Source organism: Protopterus annectens, chromosome 2.part1, assembly GCF_019279795.1.
Source record: "Protopterus annectens isolate FY-2018-M chromosome 2.part1, PAN1.0, whole genome shotgun sequence".
In the NCBI taxonomy this organism is placed as follows: Eukaryota; Metazoa; Chordata; order Ceratodontiformes; family Protopteridae; genus Protopterus; species Protopterus annectens.
Genome location: NC_056729.1, coordinates 267260006 through 267274291, shown reverse-complemented (window position 1 = coordinate 267274291; position 14286 = coordinate 267260006). Strand labels below are relative to the sequence as shown.

General features: G+C 41.3%; 1 protein-coding gene across 1 annotated transcript in view; it reads left to right on the top strand.

The window, feature by feature from the left end:
* Positions 1–14286, top strand: part of BDH2 (3-hydroxybutyrate dehydrogenase 2) — a 285246-nt gene that overhangs the window by 217139 nt on the left and 53821 nt on the right. Inside the window, exon 7 of the mRNA XM_044062123.1 lies at positions 4594–4707. Within this exon, the coding sequence (XP_043918058.1) occupies positions 4594–4707 (114 nt within the window). The remainder of the gene's footprint in view (positions 1–4593; positions 4708–14286) is intronic.

Genomic DNA, 14286 nt, shown 5'->3' with positions numbered 1-14286 from the left:
AGTTTTGTGGCTTATGCCACCCCTTTAGTATGGGGAACTATACCCATTATTTTGCTGTGCCTCTGTTGAGCAGTGACACTGAGGTAATCCCTGGGGTATATCTGCGATCTCCCATCCATTGGTCAAGATTTCTCTTGAACAAGGCCAGCGAGGTGCTCTGCCTCACATATACCGGGATTTTATTCCACAGCATAGGAGTCTTTGGGTGATGAATCTATCCCTCCAGCACGTCCTATTAATAGCCGTGTCGAGGTTTAAGTCTCCGCCCTTGTGGCTCTGATGGATCTAGATTTTTGAGGTGAAGCATATTCATCAAATCTGGGTTTGACATGGCCTTGTATGTTAGGCAAAGGTCACCTCTGAGCAGCGTGGCGACTGAATAGAGCTGGAGTTCTTTCAGTCGGGTAGCATAGGACAGATGTTTGAGACCCTTTATCCTTTTGGTGAGGAACTTTGTGGCCTCTCCAGCTGCTGCAAGTGTCGGGTCAGATACATTCGAATGGGGCATTGTACTCAATCATTGGTCTGATGAGTGATGAGTATAGGGAGACTATGACCTCCCTTGATCTAGATGAGAATCCCTTCATGATAAGGTGGGCAATGTAGAAGGTCTTCCTAACTACTTTAGCTACATGGGTGTCGAATGACAGACTACTATCAACCTGGGTCCCCAGGTCCCTGATAACTTCTTCTGTACTCAGTGGATTGCCACCTATTTGGTAGCTAGGGGTAACCTTGTTTTTCCCGAAGGGTATGACTATGCATTTTTGGCATTTAACTTTAGGCCATGGCTCTGGCACCAGTTATCCGTTTCTGTGAGACCCTTCTGAAGGATATCTGTGTCAGATGTGTTTTCTACTATGGCCCAGTTTGCAGTCATCTGCAAACTTTGTCAGCCATAACCCTCCTGTGTTTGCTTGTACTTGGAAAAGTAGATGCCAAACAAGAGTGGGCCCAGGACTGAGCCCTGTGGTACACCACTTGTGACAGGCTTTGAGTCTGACATGGCGCCAGCAACTCTGACCCTGTGGGTTCTGTCACTCAGCCAGTTTGCAACCCATCTTGTGATGTATGGGTTAACATTTAAGCTGATGAGTTTTTCAATGATACCCGAGTGGGGTATTGTATCAAAGGCCTTCGCCAGATCGAGGTAGGCTGTATGGACTGCCTTTCCTCATCAATGGCTTTGGTGACTGTTTCAAAAAGTCAACCAAGTTTAGAAGGCATGATCTGCCTTTGACAAAGCCAAACTGGGATGGATCCAAAGTCTGCAAATTCCCTATGTCTTTATTTATGAGGTCCATTATGATCCTCTCCATGGCTTTGCAGATAAGGCTTGTCAAGCTAATGGGCGGTAATTTCCAGGGTCGGTGGAGGCACCGCCTTTGTGAAGTGGGACCACAGTTGCAGTGCGCCACTCCTGGCACGTATCCAGAGGTAAGACTATGATTAAACAGCTGTCCTAGCTGTGGGTTTAATTCCTCGTTGAGTTCGTGGAGCACACAGCCGGGGACACCATCAGGTCCCATGGATGCTGTGTTTTTGCTTTGGAGAGAGCAGTTCTCACTTGGGCGTTGGAGATGTTTGGGGGCTGCAATCGCTTGGTATAGATATCTCTCCTTTGGGGAGGGGAGAAGTTTGCACTGAACCTGTCAGCCAGTATGTTGGCAATGTCTGTAGGATCAGTAATCTTCACATCATTTTGAACTAGTTCTGAGCATATCTGGGAGTTTCCTCCCAGGTTTCTAACATAGCTAAAGAAGGCCTTATGATTGTCTTTTGAGTCTTTAGCTATTTTTCTCTCAAAATTTGCTTTGGATGATTTTATGAGAGCTCTTAGTTTTTTACTTATAGTGATCAAGGGTGTCTTACCTTTTAAGGATTTTGCTCTATCTTGTAGTAGCTTCCTCCTTTTGTTGTAGAGTTTGTTTATGGCTGGGGTCCACCAGAGTGGACGCTTGCCTTTGGTACAAAGAGTCTTTGTTTTGCTTGGGATTGCCTTATCCATGCAGTCCTGCAGGTGCTGGTAGAAGGCATTTGTAAGTGATTCAGCGGCTTGAGTACTGTTTTCCATCGGCTCGGGGGCCTTAAAGGAGACCACACTAGTCTTTAGAAGTGTGAAGTCGGCTTTCGAGAAGTTCTTTACTGTGGTCTTTTTTATTTCAGGTGGGGGTGGGATGAGGACCTCCAGCGAGATTAGTTTGTGATCTGATCTCACCAGTGAGGGGTATACTTCCGGTGTTGAACATTGTGCTCCCATGTTCGTGATGATGAGATCAAGTATGTTTTCTCCTCTTGTGGGGATGGTGACTAGTTGTTCCATGGCATTTGAGTTTATGAATTCCAGGAACTTTTGGGCTAGGGTGTTTGGGCTTGAGTAGTGTTCCCAGTCTATATTAGGGTAATATTATAAGAACAATAGCGCTAACATGTAAACATCTTCTAGGCTTCAGGCATAGCCTAGACGATCGTTCAGGAATCCCATAGAAAAGTAAGGGTTTGGGTGATGGGGAGAAGATTGGGGTGTATTTTTCAATGAACAAGGACTCTTTGCTAGGGGTATAAATTTGGGGAAAATGACGTAGTTATGATGTAATTGGACGGTTTGATAAAAGAAATTAAAGAAATATGTCTGCTATAGAGAATGTATAGATTAGCATTCAGGAAAAAGGTTTATCTGTCAAATTCTGCATTAATAGTAAAAATAGCATGTATGTCAACTGTTTATAAGATCCCAGATGATTATGAAAAGGAAGTTGTGCAACTGGAGTTTTCTTTCCTATGAGGGTTCATGATTAAACCCAGTGAAGAGGTATGTTGTGTATGAGTGAAGATTAAGGGAGAACTGGTGTTACTAAATCTAGTTGTTTGTTCTGTTTCTTTAAACTTATATAGAGTATTAAAATGGGTAAAGGAACAGAATGAGAAATTCATAGTGAGAATGTTTAAATATAAGTACAAAATGTTCTGGTAGATGGTTAGACTAAGAAAAAAGAGAAAAATAATATGCAGCTGAAGAAATTAAAAATTATCAAGAATAATACTAACATGGATAAAAATGATGATATAGAAAAAGACAGAAGGATTTGGTATGGTAATACAATGAAAATATTATTATGTAAATCCATGTGAAAAATTACAAAATGAAGTGAATAAAGACATTGAAGTAAGGAAAAAGTGGAGTACCAAGATGGTAGAGTGTCAGAATTTCCTATGGAGACTTATAGCAAATAAGTTGTGAGTAAAGGGAAATATGCCATATAAAAAGAAAGTTAAAACAGTCTGTTCATTTTGTGGGGAGGTAGAGAAAGAGCATTTTTTAAATGTAAAGGAGTGATGAAACTGTGGAAAATGTGTGAAGAAAGAGTTTGAGAGAATTTTAATAACATAAACAATACAGAAATTAATATAATTATGTGTGGATATTATAAGAACAAAAAGAGTATTTGAGAATATATGGGTTATTCTGAGTGAGGGATTCAATGAAATTTTGTTTAATGGGAAGTAGATTTTGGCAGATATGTTGCGAAAACTTAAGACTGGTTGTGGAAGAAGGATTGGGGGTCAATGATGGAAGAATAACAGTGAGGATGTTATAAGAAAAGTGATAAATAGTAAAAAATAGAAATGCCTATATATATATATATATATATATATATATATATATATATATATATATATATATGCGTGTGCCTGTAAATATGTACATCTTGTAAATATATGTGATGTTTTTAATGTTGTGTTAAATAAAGGATCACTACTCTTTCTGATATGTGCCGTGGGGTCTTTTATATCCACTTGAGGTACCACCAACTCAAGCAGATGGGACCTTCGTTTAATATCTCATCCCAGGGATGACACAGTCAGGAATACCACACACACACACACACACATACACATACACGCACACTTTACTACACTGCAGTGTCAGAAAGCCATCAGCCTGACATGGGAATACAACCCACTGCCTGCTCTACCAAAGGCAAGTATGCTAACTGTTGCACCACTGGTACTTTTATTTTCTGTAGTGATGTAGTTCTGTTACAGTGTGTGTTATTTACAGGCCAGCTAAGAACCAGCTTCTTATTTCTGTAACGTATTTAAAGACAGTACAGGAAAACTGTCATCCCCACTGTAGTGTGGACACAACAGCATGGTGCAGATATGACTGTGTGCACAGTAACATCGGGTGGCATGGGGTTAGGGCAATTGTTTTGGGCTAGGGTTGTAAAAGCTCCATGGCCATTAGCCCAGTGCACACCTATGAACAGTCCTTTCCAGCACTGTATGGGGATAAGTAGGTTGTTTTTAAAGTATATTAAACAATAATACTATTTACAGTCTGCTAAGGTTACACTGAGTTATGTTACTATATAAAAAAGCAAACAAAAACTGAAATTTTAATGCTTCAAAAATTAGATTATTGTGAATAATTTTATGGATTGAATTTGTGATACTAAGTTTGGAGTAATAAAGAACATGGCATCAGATATAAATAATTTATTCTGTGAGATGCCTTAAGATATTTATTTCTTAACTTAATTTTCAATAGGAATCTGCTTTATATCTAATTTTGGGTATTTCCTCTTACAGGAGCAGTAAACCGGTGTGTTTATGGAACTTCTAAAGCTGCTGTCATAGGACTAACAAAGTCTGTGGCTGCGGATTTTGTGGAACAAGGCATTAGGTGCAACTGCATTTGTCCTGGTAAGGGTAACAGCCAAAGTACATGTATTTGTAACTATGTTTGTTGTAATGTTACATAAAATACTTAAGCCATTTCATTCACCTGTAGTTTTGTTAAGTCTCTTCAAATGAACCACCTTCCCTCTCTCTGCTACAGAGCCTGCATACAGCATTTTGAAATAATCACTGTATGTTAAGCAGGCAGGGTTGATTCAAATTGCTGAGATTGATGGAACCCTGAATAATTTAATCCCTTCCTTCCCCCAGCAAGGAGTGATGGAGAAAAGCACAGAACTTTATACATTATGTTAAGAAAGCTTGCTCCGTATTGCTGCTTACAGATCTGATAAGCATAACAACATATATTATATTAATATAGAAACAAATGCACAAAGCTAACAAAAGCACTGGATGACAAAGGTACTTTGCCATTGCAACCTTTCTTCTGAGTGGTCATCTTTTAATTATTGTTTCCTTTATTCTTATTATCCTGTGCTACCAGCTAGCCATAACTCCTCTTGCAAAGAAAAAAAAAAATGGTCAGCCCATTTGATGTTCTTTGTGTTTCACTGTTGCAGTCATTACATTTGGGTAATCTGCTGGCAGGTTGCCCTCAGTCGGCCTGATTAACAAAGTCTTGGGTCCTGCGTCGGTTGCTGTCCCTTCTTTCATAACATCAGGTCGTCAGGGGTATAAAACATGCAGCCAACACCATTACATCAGTCTTTCTTGCCACGCAGTGCCTGAAGCAGAAGCAGTTCACAAGTGCCGGTCGGCCGACTCCTGAAATTTTCGTTTTCGAGTTTCAGAACCGAAGTCTTCAACTAAAAAGCTAAGTACCCGTTGAAACTTTTCTTGCTTCTTACCGATGTCAGTAAAAGTTAATAATTGCATTACTTGTGGGAAGCAAATACCTCATAAGGATTTTCATTTGTACTGTATTCCTTGCCTAGACCCTGAACACAATGTACCTTGCTGTCGGTTTTGTGCTAAATTTAATCAATGCACTATTAAGCGTCGGTATATTTTTGCTTCTAAATATTTTGGCTCACGCTTTAATTATCCAGAAATGTCATCGGTTAGCAATCCGACTACTGGAATACCTAAAAAACACAAAGAAAAAGACAGAGACAGGCCATTGAGGTCCAAACCTGATGATGAAGCTTCTCCTAAGCCAGTCGCCAGTTCACCTGTACTCAGTGAGGCGCTTTCGCAGCCCCTGATACCCACTACTTCTGATTCGCAGGCCTCTACTGAGACCCATTTGGAGTCCTGTATGCCGCAACATGCTTCAATTATGAAACTCGCGGATGTCTCTACCTTAGATGGGTCCAGAGCCTAGACAAGACATTGATTATGAATCTTCTGAACAGGATTCTGTTTCTTCTGACTCTCCAATGAACAGGATTTGTCTATACCTACTTATGAGGACTCTGATGCAGAAGATTCCATTCCTTTTGCTTCTCCCCCTGAGGAGTTTTCTTTTGGGGAAACTTTACATATCTTAAAGGAACATTTCCACTGGGAAAGTCAAGATTTCTCTGAATCTAAAAGGAGACTTAGGGATTTTCTCCTTCTTTCTCAGCATAGGCCTTTGGCTATACCTCCTGTTCTAGACATTGTTGATTATGTTTTTTCAGAATCTAGTATGGCTCCTGATTCTCTGCCTCTGGCTCCTTGTAAGCCAGACATACTACAGGGTTCCTGACTCCCGCAAATACCTTTTCAGAAATCCTATTGCAGATCCTGAAACCATTTCTCAGGGTCCCAAGGGCATTAAGGCCTCTACTGCTAAAAATCCTACCCCTTCTGATAGAGATTCCAGGGCACTGAATAGATGGGGTAAGAAGGTTTACACTTCTGCAACCTTGGCAATCAGGGCTTTAAACTGTCAATTTCATATGCTTAAATATCAGCAGCATATCATAGGACTGCTTAAACAGAAAATGATGTTAATTTCTGACTCTGTGGAAAATAAAGATTTACAGGATTTATTGCATTCAGCTGAATTAGATCTGCGGTGGTGCAGCGGTAGCATTGTTGCCTCACAGCAAGAGGTTCTCCCATTCAATTCTCGGCTGGAGTGCGGGGAGTGCCTTCTGTGTGGAGTCTGCATGTCCTCCCCGTGGTTGAGTGGCATTCCAAAAGACATGCGTGAATGGGCATGCCTTCATTGAAGGTTGGGCATCAAGCTGTCAACTTGGCACTGTAAAAATCTACTGCCAATCATTAGCGGACCAGAGTTTCGCTGTGGTGACCCCTAACCGGGAAAAGCCGAAAGACAAACAAAAACATTGCATTCAGCTGAACAAGTTGGAAAACATACTTTGCAATGTGGCTTTGATTCTTTGGATGCCTCTTGCAGGGCTGCTGTAACTGGGTCTGTGCTAAGAAGGCATGCTTGGATCAAAGAGCAAACTCTGCCTGATCATGTTAAAGCAAAATTGTTGGATGCTCCTTTACAACAGGATCGTCTCTTTGGTAATAAGGCTGAAAACGTTTTAAAAAAGATGGAAGGTAAAGCTAAATCTATGCAAACTGTGAAAGATTTCTTACAAGTGCAACCTCCAAAATTTAGTAGCTACTGGCCTACTAAGAACTGGTCCTTTCCAGTTCCTTCGAGAGCCACTCAAGTCAAACCCAGACATTCCAAAGGCTCCAGGTTTCAGTCACAAGGGACTTTTAGAACAAAACAATGGGGTGCCTCCTCCTCCAAATCTGGAAACAACAAGGCACCTCCTTATGGTAAGCAGTCTCAATGATTTCCCTTTACACTTACCAAGCACTTACCTTTTAGCCACTCCTCTGGGGGGAAAGCTGGCACTTCATGCAAGAAACTGGCAACTTATAACCCAGGACAAATGGATTTTAAATATAGTATCCCAGGGATACAGACTTCATTTCCACATGTTGCCAATCCCAAACGGATGGCCAGACCTGCCCCCAAATCAGTGGGCAGAGGCCCAGAAACAAGTACTGTCTCTCATGAACATGGGAGCTATTCAACCAGTACCAGAAGAGGAAAAGGGACAAGGTTTCTATTCAAGACTTTTCCTGGTACCCAGAAAAGACAAATCATTACATCCAATTCTGGACTTATCTACTCTAAACACATTTCTGGACATTCCAAAATTCAAGATGCTCACTCTTCAACAGTTAACTTCCTATGCTAGGCAAAGATGCCTGGTTGGTAACTCTAGACTTAAAAGAGGCTTACCTGCATATCCCAATCAGGGAATCTTGCAGAAGATACCTCCGCTTCAAAGCAGGCTATTTGCATTACCAGTTCTCTGCACTGCCCTTTGGCTTATCTACTGCACCCAGGGTCTTCGCAAAGTGCCTGGCTCCAGTAATTGCATTTGCAGGCAAAGAAATATTCAAATATAGCCATACCTGGATGATTGTCTAATTCAGGCAGAAAACAAGGACATTCTTCAAAAACATCTGGCGTTTGTAAAAAGGGTCCTAACTTGTCTAGGGTACACCATAAATGGAAAGAAATCACAACTGGTACCCTCTCAAAAAATTACATTCCTGGATCAAGCTTGAATACAACTGCCCAGATAGCTTACCTTTTGCCAGAAAAGCAAATTCATCTGGTAACTTACTTCAAACAGGTGTCCACAAAAACCTTATCTGCAAGACAAATTCTGCAAACCTTGGGGTTCATGGCCTCCTGCATTCTTCTAATTCCATATGCAAGACTACATATGAAACTACAAAGGAAACTTCAGTGGTACTTAAAGAGTTTATGGAATCAACATTGTCACAGCCTGGAAACAATGATTCCTATCATACCTTGCCTGCAACTAGAGTTCCTATGGTTGGCAGAGGCCTGCCACCAAAACAAGGGACTGCGATTCACTCCACCCCCTGCCGCCCAAACCCTAACTACAGATGCATCAGACTATGCTTGGGGTGCTCATCTGGCAGGGAAGTGCATTCAGGGCAAATGGAGCCCAAATCAAATGCCCCTTCATATTAATCAAAAAGAGATGCTAGCTGTACAGAATGCACTGACAGCCTTCAAGGACTACGTTCATCCAGGACAATTAATGATAAAGACAGGCAACACCACAGTTATGTGGTACATAAACAAGCAGGGGGGTACACACTCCTACCCCCACTGCAGACTAGCCATGGCATTGTGGAACACGGCCTTGACCTATCAGATACAACTACAAGCTCAATTCCTGCCAGGAAAGCTGAATACTCTGGCAGACAAACTAAGCAGAAATCTCATGGACCCACACGAATGGAAACTGGAACCACTGATTTTCAACATGTTGACACGCAAATGGGGGAGTCCAGACATAGATCTTTTTGCCTCACCCCAGAACTATCAGTTGGACAAATTCTGCACAAGAACTCATCAGAAAAAAGCCTGGAAAGTGGATGCTCTGTCATTCAGCTGGAAAAACTGATCAGTCTATGCTTTTCCCCCTCTGCCTCTGCCCTCCAAAGTTCTACTAAAAGTCAAACAGGACAAACCAAAAATGATTTTGATTGCTCCAGACTGGCCTTGCCAACACTGGTACCCACTCCTGCGCAATGTGTCACACCTTCCACCATGACACCTGCTCAGACACCTTACTGTCTCAGCAGAACAACCAAATTTTGCACACTCAGCTCCAAACTTTGAATCTTGCAGAGTGGCTAATCACCTAAATTCACCCTTAGCATCCCTTAGCAAACCTGTGATGGATGTCATTTTGGAGGCAAGAAGGCTTAGTACTAGAAAATCTTATGCTGACAAATGGAAAATATCCTGTGCCTGAAATCAGTCACAAGGGATAAGCACAGCAATGCCCGGTATTCCTCAGATTTTACAATACTTAACTGAGATGCTTCACAATGGCCTGTCCTTTTTGTCCATAAAAATCCATGCCTCAGCCATTTCAGCTCACTACAACACAGAACCTTCCCTCTTCCCTCATCCTCTGCTAAAGCAGTATTTCAGAGGGGCAAAAAACTTAAGACCACCCAAGAGAGCTCCAACCCCTGCCTGGGACCTCAATTTTGTATTGGAAAAACTCACTCTCCCCACTTTCGAACCAGCTGCTATTGCAGACTTAAAATTTCTCTCCTGGAAAACAGCTTTCCTTTTAGCAGTCACTTCAGCTAAAAGGATTTCCGAATTACAGGCTCTTATGGCAGTGGAGCCTTTCATTATTTTTCATGTGGACAGGGTGTCTCTCAGGACCAATCCATCCTTCATGCCTAACGTGGTATCCAGTGTGGCTCTTAATCAGACCATTCATTTGCCAACTTTCTTTCCCAATCCACAGAACAAGGGGGAGCAGATTCTGCATTCATTGGGTGTACACAAACAACTTAGATTTTACTTAAACAGGACAAAATCTCTAAGAAAATCTGAACTACTGGTGGCATTTGCTGCAGGGGTAGAGGGAAAGGCTATTTCAAAGCAGACTATTTCTAAATGGATAAGCCATTGTATTCATTTCTGCTATATGCACCATGGTAAAACTATCCCCCAGGGGATCAGATCTCATTCCACCAGGGCTGCATCCACTTCTACAGCCTTTCTCAGAGGTGTTCCTACCAGAGACATTCTAGAAGCTGCTACCTGGAGCTCAGTTCACACGTTCACCAAACATTACCATTTACCTTTCTTTTCTAAATCCAGAGCTGGCTTTGCCACTGCTGTCCTGCAGGGCCTTATAGCTGGTCCTAATGCTGTATAAATCCATCCTCCCAACCATAGCTTTGGGAATCTACCCAAATGTAATGACTGCAGCAGTGAAACATGAAGAACATAGTACAGTTGTGTACATTTACCATAAATGTAGATGTTCGAGTGTATTCACTGTTGCAGTCCTGGTTACCCTCCCTCCAACCCCCTGTTTTTCTCTTACTATACCTCTACTTTCCTTTACTATACTTAAAAGCCTTTTTGGTGAATTTGCTTTTGTTTGGAGGTATATTTTTGTGTTTTTAATTACTTAAATATTTGGTTTCCCATTTGGGGGGCACCTGACATCTGGGGCAAGAAAAACTGATGTAATGGCATCGGCTGCATGTTTTATACCCATGGCGACCTGACGTCATAGAAGAAGGGACAGCAACTGACGCAGGACCCAAGACGTTGTTAATCAGGCTGACTGAGGGCAACCTGCCAGCAGATTATCCAAATGTAATGACTGTAACAGTGAATACACTCAAACATCTACATTTATGGTAAGTGTACACAACTGTACTTTCCTCTGCGGGACAGCAAGCTGATCACATGAGAGCCATCATTCACATAGCTATCATGGCTTTTCTGGTACGCATACCTAACCCAGAACCTGGCAGGTGATGTGCATGCTTGCATATGAAAGACCTGCTACACCTTCATCTGTAATTGTATACATTTCCACACATGCCCCATGAAGGTACCATGCTGATGCAGCTTTGATGAGCTAAGTGCATGTCCCAGCTCATACAATGTACACTGTGTACCATTATTGGCATTGCAGTGGCCTGGACTGCTCCCCCATCCACTTCTAGGATGGGGGACTGACATCAGCTGCATATTCCTACCCTTCCTCATCAGCACCTAATGAGTTCCTGTTTATCTGTGTCACAGTCATAACCTCATCCCTCTACTCCATGGAGCCACTTCGATTCACTAATCATTTGTTTTATACTTTTTTTTTTTATTTTATAAAGCTCAAAAAAATGAAGTTATGTCTCATCTGTCAGTGTGTTCTCTTATACTGATGTACCCAAACACTGAAAAATAAGTTGAAAAAAAATACTTTTGTAAGATTTCTGAAGTAGCAGAGTACACTTGTTAAGGACTGCATATACTAGGTTGTCTGGTGCAGAATTTTGTGTCCCACCTTTCATACTTTGTGGGGTTTGTGGTTACAGTGAGCCATGGAATTGAAAATCTGTTTTGAAATCTGTGCACATCCATTAGTTTGCATGTAATTCTGAATATAGTGCCAATCTTCTCTCAGGAAACAAATGTTCTATTAGTGTCTTTTTTATTTATTTTATTTAAGGTAAGTAGGTTGAACAAAGGGTCCATTTTCAGTCACTATCTCTTAATGTCACAGATTCTGCTAAAAAATAAAATTAAGTAGTAGAAGCAACACAAGTGGGTGGCTGCTGTGTTGCAGCAGTTAACCTTGCCACCTAACAGCAAGAGGTTCTCCGGTTCGATCCTCGGCTAGGATGCCTTCTGTCCGGAGTCTGCATTTGGTCGTGTGGGTTTCCTTGCGGTGCTCCAGTTTCCTCCCACATCCCAAAGACATGCTGTAGGTGGATTGGATACTATAAACTGGCCCTAGGTGTGAGTGCTTGCGTGTGTGTGCCTTCCGTGGAAGGTTGGGCGCTGGGCTGGCAACTTGACACCGTAAAACTCCACTGCCAATCATGAGCAGACAGGTGATACGCTGCGTCAACCCTTAACCAGAAAAGGCTGAAAGAAGAAGTAGACGCAACACAAGTACACATCATTGTAAAACAGTGTAGCATGTGACATAGTGTTGCTTATATGGATACTTATCATTAAGTTCAGTCTTAAGAAAGTTAATTCAAACCACAAAGGATTATGCTTCACTTCAGCAACAAATGACAAAGCAAGACAGTTTTTTTGTACAATTTTTAGCAAATAGCAACAACACAAACAGAATATCGTGCTAAGAACTTCTGATTAAAAATAACCTTGCCCCAGCTGGTTGTCACACAACCTAATACTCCCCAGTTTTAAATCTCAAGGGCAGAAACTGAGCATAACTAGCGTTATTCAGCTTTAGCTAAATGGAATAATACCAGTGGCTTGCTTTCCTTTTACACACACAGTTAATAAAGGAAATAACAGCTACAAAAAGTGAAAGCACTGTCTTACTGGGCAGGCAGCAGTTAAAATGCAGTCTTACTTTGCAGGCTTTCTCTCTCAGTGCCTTTCTCTCTGACTTCTAGTAACACTCTTTTAAAATTCTCAGAATATAGACATAAGTAGAAGCATTAGTCCCAATTCTGGCCCAAGAATTGCAATTGATTTCCATCATACCTCTCAAGTGTACCTCATTACGAGGAATGTTCCTCATTTGGGATTTTAAAAAGTTCATGTTCCTTGAAGTTCCACACTGAAAGGGTCTGTCACACATTCAGTGTTAGGACTTTTTTTTAACTGATATCCATAGTAAACAGAAAATAATCATGTAAATTCATTAACATATTTTAACCATCCTATGACCTCCATAGTTGAAGTTGTTAGTAAGCTGTTAGTATGTGTTCCACATTTTACCCATTTACTCCACATTATGATGGCTAGTGTTCCTCATTTTGGAGATGGAAGATTGAGAGCTATGATTTCCACCGCTAAACTGCTTACAGACAGCAGCAATCAGTGTTCTTACATACTCACAATGAAGTAAGAGGGTTTGGCATAATATTTAAGGCTGTTACCTCACTGATGCAAGGTACAGGGCTTGATTCTGACCCCTGGTTATTGGCTAGGGTTGTAGTAGCCTGCAGACTGATAGGCTAGTATTTAGTTGTGAAGCTATGGTTATTATTTAAAGGCCTTTTGTGAAAGGTTTGGAGAGGTATTGAAAGCCCTAAATTGTAACAAACTTTTCATCAAAAAGGAAAGCGATAAAAAAGCTTTAATTTCAGTTCTGCTTAAATATGTAAGTTGCACTTACAGTGAAATATGTGGTGATACTTTTTTGCTTTTTTTTTTCCAGATCTGTTTTAGGGTTGCCACCTTTCTACTGTGCCATTTCCTGACAAACAAGCCCCGCCCCATGCACAATCAACCACACCCATTCCTTTTAATAGCCACACCCCTTTACTCCACCCTTCAGCATAATCACAGTGATGACAGACTAGAAAGACAGATCTACAGTCCAAGCATCTTATACAAATCATGTAATCATATATTCACTGTAACATCAAATGAGCTAAGCTTTGATATAGACGGTATACCCTAGAAAACACATATAAAAGGTAAACAGTTGTGATGACAAACTAGACAAAAAAGCTACATTTAAGCCTCACTATACTACGAAGACTGTACACCCTAGAAAGACACCCTAGGAAGAAACACAGGTCAAGGTAAACATCACGGTGATGACAGACTAGAAAGACAGATCTACAGTCCAAGCATCTTATACAAATCATGAAGTCATTATACATTCACTGCAACCAAGTCCAAAACCAGATTAGAAACTGTTCTAGTTAATCACCACATGTTGAACATCTAGATAGTTACACACATCTTGTCACCATCAATGAATGAGATAGTGCCAGCACAGCTAGTGAATTAATATAAATTTAATATTTAAAAAATTCACTAGTAGTTGTGCTGGCAATATTTCATTCCCCTTGTCACACTAATCTTTGAAAATCTACCTTAATTCCAAACAATTAAACCATTAAAAAAAATCCACTTACCTCCAGAAAAATCAGCAGCAGGGCTACTAAAACAAGCTCTCAGCAGCAGAACAGAACAGGCAGCTAAAGGGCCAGCAAGCAGGGGAACACACCACCACCCAGTCCACAGCACTTCTCCTCCAGCAAGCAAGGCAAGCAGCAGGGCTAAGGCAATCCTTCCAGGCAGCAGGGCTTCCAGGCAGGGCTTCC